The sequence below is a fragment of the Equus caballus genome, chromosome X, assembly GCF_041296265.1.
Source record: "Equus caballus isolate H_3958 breed thoroughbred chromosome X, TB-T2T, whole genome shotgun sequence".
NCBI lineage: Eukaryota > Metazoa > Chordata > Mammalia > Perissodactyla > Equidae > Equus > Equus caballus.
The window spans coordinates 15,171,712-15,184,768 of NC_091715.1; the positions used below are offsets into that span (position 1 = coordinate 15,171,712).

The following is a 13,057-nucleotide window of genomic DNA, read 5'->3' on the forward strand; positions in this document are numbered from 1 at the left end:
ATAAAAACGTTACACACAATGTCCTTCTACACAGAGAAGAATAAGACTAAGAATCATAAAATAAAAGGCATTAACTGTTTGCCAGGTGAGTCAATGGTCATGTTCATTTCAACCACTTGAATAAAATGAAGAAAAACTACATCCATTGTTCCTTTCCAAGATGAGGACTTGCTCTTTTGTAAATAATTATGGGAATCTGAAAGTGACCATGTGAAACAGCTCACAAGCTGGGATACTAACTAGGAAGTTTTCAGATCTTGAGCAATATCACATATTGATTACTGAGAGAAACAGTGCTGGCTCAGAGAAGCTTCAACAAGAGAAGAGTTTAAATGAAGCAGTCTTTCATTCCTAAGCATCTGCCCTTTCCGCCTTATACATCTCTAAGGGTATTAAGTGTCCAAAAAGTTTCGTTTTCAGGTTCTGTTTCTAACGCATGATGACACAGGGCAAAGTTGCTGGGGGCGGGGGGGGGAGGGGAAGGAGGTGGGTGGAAGTTCTACAGCTGTGGAAGATGATGCAACTTTTAAAAATTTATCTCACTGAGAAATGAAAAACATTTAAAAGCCACTGGTAAACCTGCATTAGAGATGTTGCCAATGCTCCCTCCCCCAAGTCTGCTGGCACAAATGTCAAAGCAAAAAATCCAGCACTAAATCAAATTAACAAACATTCCTTAAGCACAGCACGAGTGTAGCTTATTACAATCTGGAAAATTCCACAGTATTTATCAAATCCTAAGCAAAGCTATGATGCTTAGAAGTGTACCACAGTAGACGTCATTGACAGCCACAAGTGCCATGGCTCTGGGTGTGTTGCTATGGCAACCGCGCACTCAGCAGCAACACATTGTCTGTCTCTTGCCAACCCAGAACCAGAGGCAGAAGAAAACAGCCAGCCTCCTGATGGTAACAACCCAGGGAGTCACAGTATGGGCCATCTCCATCACTCCCACACGGCAGTCTGAAATCATTCCCGCCTAACTCCCAGAGAAAAAATGCACTGTCCCTTTCCTTCTGCAGAACCAGTCAACATGCCCAAGCACAAAGTACTAGAGAAATGGACAAGGAGATGAGAGAGATTGGTGGGTGCTTGAAAAGTGTCAAGGTCAAATGTTTAGCTTGGTCCAGACATGAGGGGCTTTTCTGGGGGAGAAAATGGAGAAGTGCCAGTCTATTTGAAAAATCATCCTGAGAAGCATTCCACAGAGAAGAGATCAGTAAGAAAAGCAGCAGCAAACTAGAACATGAGCCTTTCGAGGAAAGATGTTTCCACACAGAGGGCGAGCTGCAAATGTGAGAGGCAAAGAGCCGGCACGTGAGGACACCGAAACCCTGAAAGAGGCATAGGCAGCCTCCGACGCCAAACCCTGCATTGTCCTTTTGGATACTCCACATTATGTTGAAATAAAAGAGAAACTGTCCGACATACCTTTTCCACTGGTAGAAAGTCATTTTCAACTTCAATTGACCTTGGTCTTAGTTTTATAGGCTTGTCTTTGAAAATATCTCCAAAGCCCACTCCCTTAACTTTCTTCGGCTGGATTGCTGCAGTTGCCACTGTCCCGTTGGTACCTTCGGATTTGGTACTGCTCGAGTCACCCCCATCACTCTCGGAGCCTGTGGTTTCCCTTAAACCTGCCAGGAGGGGGGACGGGGAGAGAAAGAGCTCAGAAATCAGCCATAGTGGTGAAACACCTCACAACCAGCCGGGAACCACCCCTAAAAGTGTCACTGAGTACAGGGTAACTTGCACTGGGGTTTTGCATTTAGTGTGTTGAATATGTTGTGTTTGGGTGGCGCTGAGTTTTGTTTGATCTCCCCACCCCCAGCCTTTAAGAAGTGAATCAAAACTTTTCAGAAAATCTAATTTCAAGGCAGACCTCTTTGTAAATGTGACATTTCACCTCTCTTCAGCTGGACTCTGGTTCTGATCCAAATTTGTTTTGCTGGCAGGTTGTGCAATAACAACCCTCGCCACCCCCTCCTCGCCTCCCCGCCCAGTCAGTACCACATACTGTACCTCCAATCTCTATGACTCATGTCAATTAGCAATTAGCAACGAAAGTAACATTTCCTAAAGGGAAACTGTAAAGCTAAAAGCCATTTAAACAAATTAGCAATTAAAGAAACCACACAAAATTATGACTGCCAAAGAATTAAATCTCTTTGGATGGCTTTACAAGGAATAAATGCACACAGACGTGTTTCTCTAGGAAAGCATTAAACCAAACTTGACATTGAGACACTTTCACTGGCAAGATGACGGTGTTTGTTAAAGAGAGAAAGGAAGCTGCCCTTCCAGAAGCTAGAGTCCCCCAAGTCTGTGGTTCTTCTTCCCTCCATCAACACCGTTCTTTTCCCAGAGCTAAATTCCTTTCCAAAGAAGAAACTTGAGGACACGACACCCTTCCTTTGACCTATTGTGGCTGTGTTGGAAGTCACAAAATAGTTACCAGCAAGACAACATGAACACTTACCTCCCCAGATTCTTTTTTCCCCAGGCTCTGCCCACAATCATGTTCCTAAAAGGAAGAGCCTATTTGTTTCTAGTTAATTTCTGGGTGTACATTCTTCCTTTGACAGTCAGTACATCAGTTACGCCATCAAAAGGCAGGATTCAAAGGATATCCTATGGACTACTTAAGCCTGCCATTAAACCTGTCTCTAAAAGCCTGTAGACGTGTTAGGTAGCTCTGGAACATTTACTATATATTTCCTGATGACTACAATGACCTTGGGATGAAAGTACACCATCAGATTTGGTTCTCTATTTGCCAATTGTGCGTTATCTTCCTATAGGTAAGGTGGCCTCCTGGTATATAAGAATGATACACCAAATAATTGCTCACATAAAGTGTCATAAAATGTCGAAGTCATTCAAATAAAGACGTTTCAGTGCAGGAAGAAACTGTTAACTGAAAACAGACAAAATATAGAAAGGTCATTATAAATTGCTAACAAGTATCAAAATCAAATCCTTAAAACAATGGCTGTGTTTGTTGTTGCTGCTGTTTTCAATAAAATGGTATTTATAAGCCAAAAAGGAGCGGGAGGGAGGGAGGGAGGAAGATCCCTGGTGTACGTTTTAATTAACTAAAGAACAGCATTTGTGAGCAAGAACAGAGGGCAGAACAATGAGAAGCAGCCCACAGCAAGGGGCTCGGCTGCAGTTTACAGGACTGGATTTGAGCGCGCAAACATGGCGAACCCCCGGAGATTAGCTATCCATTCGTGTATTTATTTGTTCATTGTTTCTGGAAATATCCCTGCTGGAGATACAATTTTGGAGTCTAAATATTGTGTCATTTCCCCTTTAACATGTTCTCATTTTGCCGTATGTATTCTTTCTATGTGATAAATGGCTTGTACATTCATTTCTGGCTTGGAAAAAACCATTTGAGGGTGGAATAAAGAAATGGTTAGTGGAAAGAAACCATCACTTCCCTCCTCCATACCACCACCACCGCCACCACCACCACCAGCAGAAGGCAGCAGGGCGAATGGGTTGGGGCAAGTCTGTTCCAGTTCTTCAAAGAGAGAAATTTGAAGGATTCTTTTATAATTCCTCATTAGCTAGAACCATAATACTTTCAACCACTGGAATCCTCATTTCACTGAGCTTCTGGGTTCAGGGATTTGCTGCCTTCAGGCTCATCTTAACAACTTTATATTAATCACTGTACGTTACACAGAGAGAGGTTGCACAGTCATTCATCACACAAGCATGGGCTGGGAAGGAAACACACGGCAGATTTTTCTTCCAGAAATTCTGGCAGCCTGCTTCCATCACTTTTAAGTATGTAAATTAAATATCTGAATATCTGGGTTGGTGAAATAAACTCCAAATCTAGTTCCTTCCCTTTGGAGGGAAAGAAAGGTGACTTTTCATGTTCATGTGTGTTTGATGCTGCATCTTTTTAGCTACTGGTACCCATCACACACACTGTACTATAAAATGTCCCAGGTCATGTTCAGGATGCCAGGTGACACTTGAAGGTAGTGCAACCCAGAGTGTGATCCGCAGATCATGAAGGTACACAGAGACAAGTGCAGAAAGTGCATTTGAAAATGCTTATAGCAGTGTGCACTGGTGCAACTTTCAGATGTGTAGCCTGTGGACTCATCTTGGTGAACAGGGTATAGAGCAATCTCGGTCTGGAAACGCCCATGGTGAGGCACAGGTGGCGCACTGCATGCAGAGTAAAGTCATGCACAGCAGGATCAGGTATCTGCCCACGGAGGAATGGAAATAAAAATAAACTTCACCACAGATAGTTGAGAAGCACGGTTCTGGTGCTCACATCTGAGCCTTCTCTTTCATCCCGTCTGTATACATATCTATGTATGCACGTGTGGACATGCACAGTAAGGTGGATGTTTTTCCTTCAAGGTGAAAAAAGAACAAAGCCTCCTCAAATTTGCTTTGGCCAGTAAGGTAACTGTCCACTTATGTGTAATGTACCTTAATATTCCAGCACTGATCAATTCAGATCCGTGGGCCATTGGTATTTAGTTTTAATTAACACTCACGTGTATAGTGCTTACTGTGTGGCAGGAACTGTTCTAAGGGCTTCACAAGATTCATTCATTAATCTCATTCATTTCCTTCCCCTCAACTTTTGGCAGCTTTATTTTAAAACACAAAAGGCTACACATTGATCCTGCCAAAAGAAGTCTGCCGTGCGGTGATTGGCTGAATGAGCAAAGCAAAACACCACTTCTGGCATGGACTTTCATGCCAAATTCTTATTTCTTTGAACTGTGCAATGAAGAAATGGTTTATTGGTTTCCAATGCCCCCCTCAGAAAAAGCAATAACCACGAGAGGTTGACATCTCCATTGGAAACCATCTTACACCGCCCCAGAGGCCCAGAGATACTGGTACAAATACATATGCCATGACAAATGCTCCTAATCCCTTCTCTGCACGCATGGTTCATGCACGCATGTCACACACATGAGAGAGGCACAAAGCAAACAAGAAAGCGCCAGGGGCTGGTGATGAGGATGCTCCTGTAGCACACACCAAGGAGACGGCACTTATCTTAGGCAAATAAGTCCATGTCCTTGGATCAGAAATTCACACAGACACTTGGCAGAAGCATGAGCAGCTCAGGAAAGTGCAGCTGCATCAAAAAACACAAGACCCAGCGCTTATCTTTACAATCGCCTCCTGCTGTTAAGGTCACTCACTGTAATAGCGTCTGTGGCCCTCCGTCTTTCCTGGTGCAGCTCGGTACAGAATTGTCCCTTCAAAGGTAGTCTTTCCTGACAGTGAATGAGAGAAGAGAAGGGGAGAGAAAAACAAGAGAAGGGGAAAGGGGAGCAAATGATGGCAAAAGAAGGAAGAGGAAGAGTCTTTAACTGAACTTGCCTTCAATGAATCCACTGCAAGAGCTTCATCCGCAAAATTAATTAGAGACCATTAGGCAGAATTTAAGAATGTTACAGAATGAGCCCAAAGTCCCCATGCAACCAAGACGGCAATGAGCACCCAGAATCAGGGCTTGCCTCTGTACATGGCTGGCATGTAGATTACACCCAATTTAAACCTAGAAGCCATTTCAACATTAAAACTCAAGAATTGGAAAACCTCAACCAGAAGGAATCAAATTAATCAGATTCCTTAATTAACTCAATGGTACAGCACAATCTTCTCTTTGGAGAATATGACTCAAGTATAATATAGACTTAGGCCCATCATCCCTTATCTTCTACCCTTAGAGCCCCGTATGATACAAACTAATATCTATGACCCCAAGATTCTAAAGAAGGCACAGAATTCTCTTTAAAAGATTTTATCATCCTCAGTACCTTTACGTAAGAAAATGTATTAATATACTAGAGGTGGGTTTTCACCAATGAGGTTTAAAACCAATAGTAGCATCCAAGTCAATGTAAGGGGTTTTCTGCTGAGCACTGAGGACACCAGAAAGCACTATTATTTCTTGAAACATCTTAATTGAGGTTTTGCCATATCAGTCATGAGATTGTACTTAAGCATGAGGACATAGGACTCACCCAGTGTCAAATGTCAAATTATCTCTTTTTTTGTTGTTACAAATAGAGGTTATCAATAGCATAAGACTGGCCACATGGCTAAAGCCCAAATCTCTCTGGAACCATGAATAAGTACATAGAATACACACACACTGCCCTGGTTTGAGTGTACACACACACACAGACAGACACACACACACATGCATGCCCTACAGACAGAGAGTACAACCAACAGGTAAAATGGTTTGCTAAAGGCAAACTCAATTAATACATGCATTATTCTAAATGACTCAAGAAATAAGTTCTATTATGGCTCATGAGCTAAATATCAAACTGGAAGCCAGTCATATAGTTTTATAAGTCTGAGGGATGAAAAGGCAGGCTACATTTACAGAGAGTGAAAGTCAGAGAGGAGAGAACAACTCCTCTCACTTCTTAGAAACATTCCATAGGAAAATGGGAAACCCCAATAGGAACCATAGTGTCAGCTTTTGGGTCATGTCACTCCTAATACATGAAGAGACTGTGAATGATCAGACCAGCAACTTAAATGGAATCAGGTATTTCCAACTTCCATGTCCTACAAGCATGGTGGTACATCCTTGTTTTGAAATCTGCCCTTTTTGACAGATGTGCTCCATCCAATTTAAGTAAAAATTTAGACATTCAAATCACTGGCTATATAAGAATAGCCCAAAGAAACAATAAAGTGTTTCAAATGTTCTTGTTAGACTTGCAGCTCTTGAGGACTTTGATGACAAAAGCAAAGTAACAGTGGCTAGTTTTCATTTGGGCAAATTTTTATTCTGCTTAACTTCAGTCATTAAGGCAACATTACTCCTAAGGAACACAGCTGTTTTGTGAGCTGAGCCCTCCAAAACCGAACAGTAGCGGTCCTTTCAGTGTTAGAAAAAGCAAGTGTAAGGAAAAGAAATCCCCATTTCAATAAAGTTCCTCCAAGTACAACAGAACCTTCCCGTGTTCTTCCCCAGGACCAAGTCAGAATTGCTGAGGTAGACCATGGCCCTGATGTCTCTGAATGGCCAAGCATTTCTGGAAGGTCCCCTGTGCATTGGCAGCAAGGCAGTTGGAGGTGGAGCCTGGGCAGGGGGTGAGTGAGGACACACACATTCTATCTAAAGAGCAAAAGAGACGGGCAATTGGCAAGTTCACAAATCTGAGTACTGCTTATTTTACTGGGGGAAATACTCCACTGTCACTGTTAAATATTAGTACTTGAAGGCAGCAAACACTGTAAAAGGGAAGAATTTTAAAATTTCAATTCAAAATCAGATGCTTATGCTAGCACCGAATTTTGCCTGAAACTGTTTCATCAATTTGCTAATTGCTCTTCACTGCTAACAGAACACCATACACAAAACAAGCATCATCTAATATCAAAAAGAAAAAAATAGTGACGCCACAGAGTGGGAGATTGTCAGCCTGGCTTTAGTTTCTATAGGTGAGGGGAACTGAGCAATCCATATTCTTATAGCTACTGAAACGCACCATTTCTATTTCACGGGAGTGGTTTGCCCTAAGTTTTAAAAGGCCATCTCTATCTTTGTCTTAGCTTGACAAGTCACTAAAGCATCAGAACCTAAAATTCAAAAATAAAGAATTAGGAAAGTAAGAAAGTCAGTTCAAACTGAAATCTCACGGTTATTAATGGTTATAAAAAGAAAATGCAAACTTACTCCTTCTGAAAATTATGGGAAATAACTGAAAATGTTTCTGTAGCTAAATGACATTTAAAAAAAAAAAACTGACAGCAATACCTCTTAGTTTTACAATTATTTTAGAATGTAAGAAATTAATATTGAAAAGATGTTAGAAACAGAAAAGACACATTTATATCTCAAATGTGAAGCAAAATATGTATGAAATCAAAATTGGACAAGAGTCATATCTAGATTTCTTTGCCTCTAAGTCCAAATAAATCTTACAGATTCAGGATATTCTCTGACTATAATTTGAAACAATAATATCATATCAATATAATTTGAATTAGTTTTATTTCATATTACTTAGTCAATACTGGCATGTGCAAAATTGTAACTGAAAAGGTAATTAATTAACTATGATCTGTGATAATGAGAAGAAATAAGCTAAACCGTACTCAGACTTGAAATTTGTCAGATGCTCTGGGAAAGGGTGAACCACAGGCCATAATGGCGGCAGTACCAAAGCGCGTGGGGAACGCCTGCGTGTAATCGTTGCCTCGTCACTCATAAGCCAGGCCACGCCCAGGACTTAATTTCCTTGAGCTTTAGTGTTCTCATCTGACATCAGCCTAGATGATCCCTAAATTCCTTTCCAGTCCTAACATAAGATTCTTCTGCCTGCACTATTATTGCAACCACTTGGATGTTCTGTTTTTTAAAAACCTAATTTACTCAATATTTTTTTCACTATGGATCTGTTACATGGGACATTTCATTCCTTTAAACAAATTCCTTGTTGGCACTATTTTGTAAGCCATAAGGAGTGAACAGATCTGGGTGATAATCATCAGTGGCTACTAACATTCAAAAACAAAGACAGCCAGACATTATGAGGCTCTGGGTAGTCCATACATCACCACCTATGAAGCAATTTTGCAAAAAAATTATATATATAGTAAACCTGAATTTAATCACTAAGCACCTAGATCTAATTATCAATTTAAAGAAATACAGAGTAAATGACATAGCAGAGATGAAACCAGCAAAAGCAGGCGGTGGGACGCTAACGGACAAAGGACCTCAGTTTCTTCAGCAAGAATTGCAAGGTAAAAAGGAGACATGGAGGAGGAATCTATAGATTCAAAGAGAATTGAAACATAACAAATCACAATGTATATACCTTCTTTAGATGCAGATTCAAACTAACAAATTGTATTAAAAACAGACTGTTAGGGGAAAGTGAACAGTGACTATATGTTTAATTACACTGAGAAGTTGCCATTGCTTTTTTTCGGTGTGATAACAGTATTTTAAAATACCCTTTTATTGGTACATATGGAAATATTAATGGATGAAATTATGTGATATCTGGGGTTTGCTTCAAAATAATATGGGGGAGGGTTGTGTAGTGGTGTAATTACAATGAGTTGGTTGTAGGTTGGTAATTGCCAAAGCTGGGTGATAAGTACGCAGGGGTTCATTATACTATTCTCTCAACTTGTGCATATGTTAGAAATTTTCTATAATAAATAGTTTACAAAAATCTTTTTGAAAAAGCACCTTTAAGGTTTCATAAGGTCAATGACAGGTAAAGATGTTTTCAAATTTAAATATGCAGCAAAAAGTCTCTGTTACTACATAACAATAAATGTTCTTATCTGAGATAAAATGTTTAAATCAACATATTAACCAATACAATTGCTGTAGCTCTTTCCTTATGGATTAGATTACCCTGAATCAAGATCTCAAATTTAGAGATTTTCACAACCAACCACCATATATAAAAACACATCAGGGTAAAAGAAAAGTAAGTTCAAGTAATTTGCACCTGCCATTCAAGGATAAAATGCCTCCTCAGAGTAAGAAAGGACTCAGCAAGCATTTATTGAACATCTACTATGTGTTAAGCTGTCTAGGCACACTTCCTCATAAACATAATGCAACGTTTCTTCTATTGCATTCATCTACTGGTAGACAAAATTCAACTGAATAACTATCCTCAAATACTTTTCGGAAGTAGAATTGTGAAGAGGACTAATACCAAATAAGTATGTGCACATATAGGTGTGTGTATGTTTGTATAGCATAGAGATATACAAGGATACATTGTACACAAAGTTTTCTTTATATGTACCAGGATACAGATTTATCTGTCTTTAAAAACCTCACCCTAAGGTCTGGTAGCATTTAAATTAAGACAGTTTTTATATGATGTCACTAGGATCTCTAAAAATTACCAAAATGGCACAAACATTAGGAGTTTTAACTTACTGCCAGAGCCATGTATTAATTAAACAATCTCTGCAAAAAGTAACTGTAATTTATGACGAGTATTAAGTGGGCTGGTCTAACAAAGACCTTGATTAAGTACAGTTCAGCTCACGGCAGAGTAAAAAGCTAGATGTCTTTTGTGCATTAACTGCATTTGTCTATCTCAGTTTTATGTAAAAGTAAATACGCATTTCCTATGGTTATACAAGATGCCGTCCCTGGAGGAAACTGGGTGAAGGGTACATGGGACCTCCCTGTAGAGTTTTTCTTTTGGTTTTTTTGCAACTTCTTGTGAATTTATAGTTACTTCAAAATTTTTTTAAATTTTAAAAAAATTTTTTAGCACATCGAAACTACTAACACCATTCTCTGGGGGCAGGGGATAAGCAGAGTCATTCTAAAACCAAAGGTTCCACTTAGACAAATCCTACCAGCCTACATAATTTCTGCATGTGATGTGATCTAACTATATACATTTTGCCACCAAAGTGTAAACGGCTACTGAAAAGCCTATCAGAACACTGAGAGATGCTATTTCTCTTTCTTGCAGGGGATTATTTTAATTTGGCAAGCCACAGGGACATTATTATCACATCTGCTTTACTACCCTTTAGAAGCTCTTTGTGACCACCATTGTCTCACATCCCCATGGGACTGGTCTCTCTGCCTTTGTACCCCACTGTTCCTCAGACACTCAGCTAACAGAGCACTGGGGGCACTTTCCGAAACTTCTGCAGATTTGTGCACCCCCTGTCTGCAAACGTGAGCCGATGAAGGGAGGGATCCTATCTGATTTGTGTCCATATATCTTCAGTGCCTTGTACAGCGTCTTGGTAACAACAGGGGGTCAACAAAGGTTGAAAGAATGTAGAATAGAAGAAAAGGAAGGATGGATGGATAGATGGATACGGATAGACAGATGGAGAGATGGAGAGATGGGCCCTCTTCTCCTTAAGGAACACATACAGGAAGATTACAAAAACCATGTAGTTCTTTCAGAAGCATCCATCCTTGTTAGGAAACCATACCTTTCCAGGGACCTCAAAAATCTCTCAACAAGGGACAAGATTCTGTCGTAACTAAACACGGCTGCTGAAACTATTGGGCTCTCCTAGTCCTGAAATGGAAAGCTTTTAATTGAATGAATGTTGGGGAAGGCAGTCTCTACAAGAGAAACAGCCCCTTCCAAGCACAAGAAGGAAGGCAAAATGATTGGAGACATGATTCCACTCAGCCTCCTAATCTGCCCCAGGAATTCCAGCACCATGTGCTTTGAGCTGGGGGTCAGGCAGGGTCGAATGTTCATATTATCAACTTGGAGCTAGACGAGACAGTTTATTTCAATAGTTCCAAAAGTACAAGAGGCATTACTTCTCTGACCTTCCAGCTCTAAGAGCATAGCTAACATGGCAGGATACCAAGGGGTCAAGGTTCTCCCAAAGAGGTTGTCCAACACCTCCCCAGATCTCCTTTTCTGCGTCTGTAAAGAAATCCCAAAGTAATTTCCAAATGCACAGATAATGCTTCAGTGAGCACAGTACCAATCGGTGTGCAAGCAGCCTCAACATACTAACTAGTTAAGTCCCAAGAGTTTATCATGATTAACAATGAGAGCGACCTTTTACGGAGGGCTTTCTATGGGTGAGGTGGTTTGTATACATTATTGCTATTGGAGCTCATAATGCACTTCCCCATGGAAATAACGGTATAATGACCCCATTTGGTCCTCCCTCCAAGAAAGCCCATTTAATCCACAAATCCTGAGGTATAGTATTGTTATTATAGGACCAAATTACCAGGTACAATACTATTCCAGTGTACAAAAGGAGACACCAGGGCAGTTAGAATTCTAATGTGCAGTTTGGGAGCTAGAGCAACTCCCACTATCATGGGGTCGAGGACACTTTCTGCCCTCCCAGCCATACTCGTTAGCTCATACTCCTACTGTTAGCAGAGAATTCCTCCCCTTCAAGCCAGAGAAGGCAGCAGGAGCGCCAAGATGCTTCGTTTGGTTCAAAATCACCTTCCATCCTTCCTACCATAGACCCTAGGATGGAATGGAGTTCAGGGGTTGGGGAGTCCCAGGCTTTGGCAGTAGAGGGAAACGGTATAGCTGAAGCCACTGAACCAACCAGCCAGCACTACTGTTTCTATGTATGACGGCTGTATGAGCCAGAGCTGCTCAGACACCAAATGAAGGAGGTCTCCTGAGCACTTCTCCAAAAATGGCTTTACCTCCAAATGGGGAATTTGTCCAATCACGCTACAGGTTAAATAAAAGAGATACAACTAATTTGAGAACACCACTCAAGTCAGATTTTTCCAAATGGAAAAGAAAGATGTTTAAGAATTATCTTGACAGGACTGAGCTGACCTCCTCTTGTTAGAAAGGAAAGTCTGCAACCCCAGGTAGTGCCACACCACTATGACACAGTCTAGCCTCTTACGACATTCACGCCCATGACCTTGGCTCAACACAGCACAAAAGATACACAGACACCCATGTAGGAAGTTGGGTTAGCGACTGGGAGGACAAAGCTTCCCGGTCCTGACCTTTTGCTCCGTGAGCTGGAAAGGGCAGCAGAGAAGCTGGAGGGAGGAGAGCTTCAGGCCCTGGAGAAAGAAAGACCTGGAGTTCGTTCTCACCATCACAGAAGGATATGCATGCTCACCCAAGGTGGGGCTGGATTCTCAGCTGTCTTGTCATACTTTTAAGGGAACTGGCATGCACTTGTCCTGAACACAGCACTTCTCATCACCAATGATTTGTGTGTGTGTGTGCCATTTTCTCCAAGTTCTTCAAGGGACACTGAGAAGTACTAACAATCTCATTTGGTTCATTTTTAAAATAATTATCAACTTGCAATGAGTGACACTTCAGAAGTATATAGAGGCACAGCAACATGGACCACCCATGGAGGAATATTACCATGGCATGAAGGCTGAAGGTCACCTACCCAGAGACATACAGAGTGTGCATCTGCACACACATAAAGATATGCAGGTTACACCTTTACAATGAGAAACCTACTAAACCGCAGTGGGTTAAGGCAGCATAACCAAGAAAACACACGTGAGCTTCTGTCACAGCCACTCAGCATAGGCTACAGAACAGAGTGG

At 41.1% G+C, this 13,057-nt stretch overlaps 1 protein-coding gene across 8 annotated transcripts in view; it reads right to left on the reverse strand.

Moving 5' to 3' along the window:
- The window catches only part of SH3KBP1 (SH3 domain containing kinase binding protein 1), a 315,088-nt gene that overhangs the window by 129,135 nt on the left and 172,896 nt on the right, over nucleotides 1-13,057 (reverse strand). For 4 of the 8 annotated variants that reach the window (XM_023633586.2, XM_023633588.2, XM_070256734.1 and 1 more), the window contains one exon: nucleotides 1,432-1,637. In XM_023633586.2, coding sequence (XP_023489354.1) covers nucleotides 1,432-1,637 — 206 coding nt within the window. Of the gene's footprint in view, nucleotides 1-1,431; nucleotides 1,638-5,195; nucleotides 5,271-12,490; nucleotides 12,551-13,057 lie in introns of all 8 variants that reach the window. The other 4 variants (XM_023633590.2, XM_070256733.1, XM_070256732.1 and 1 more) reach the window with 2 other exon arrangements.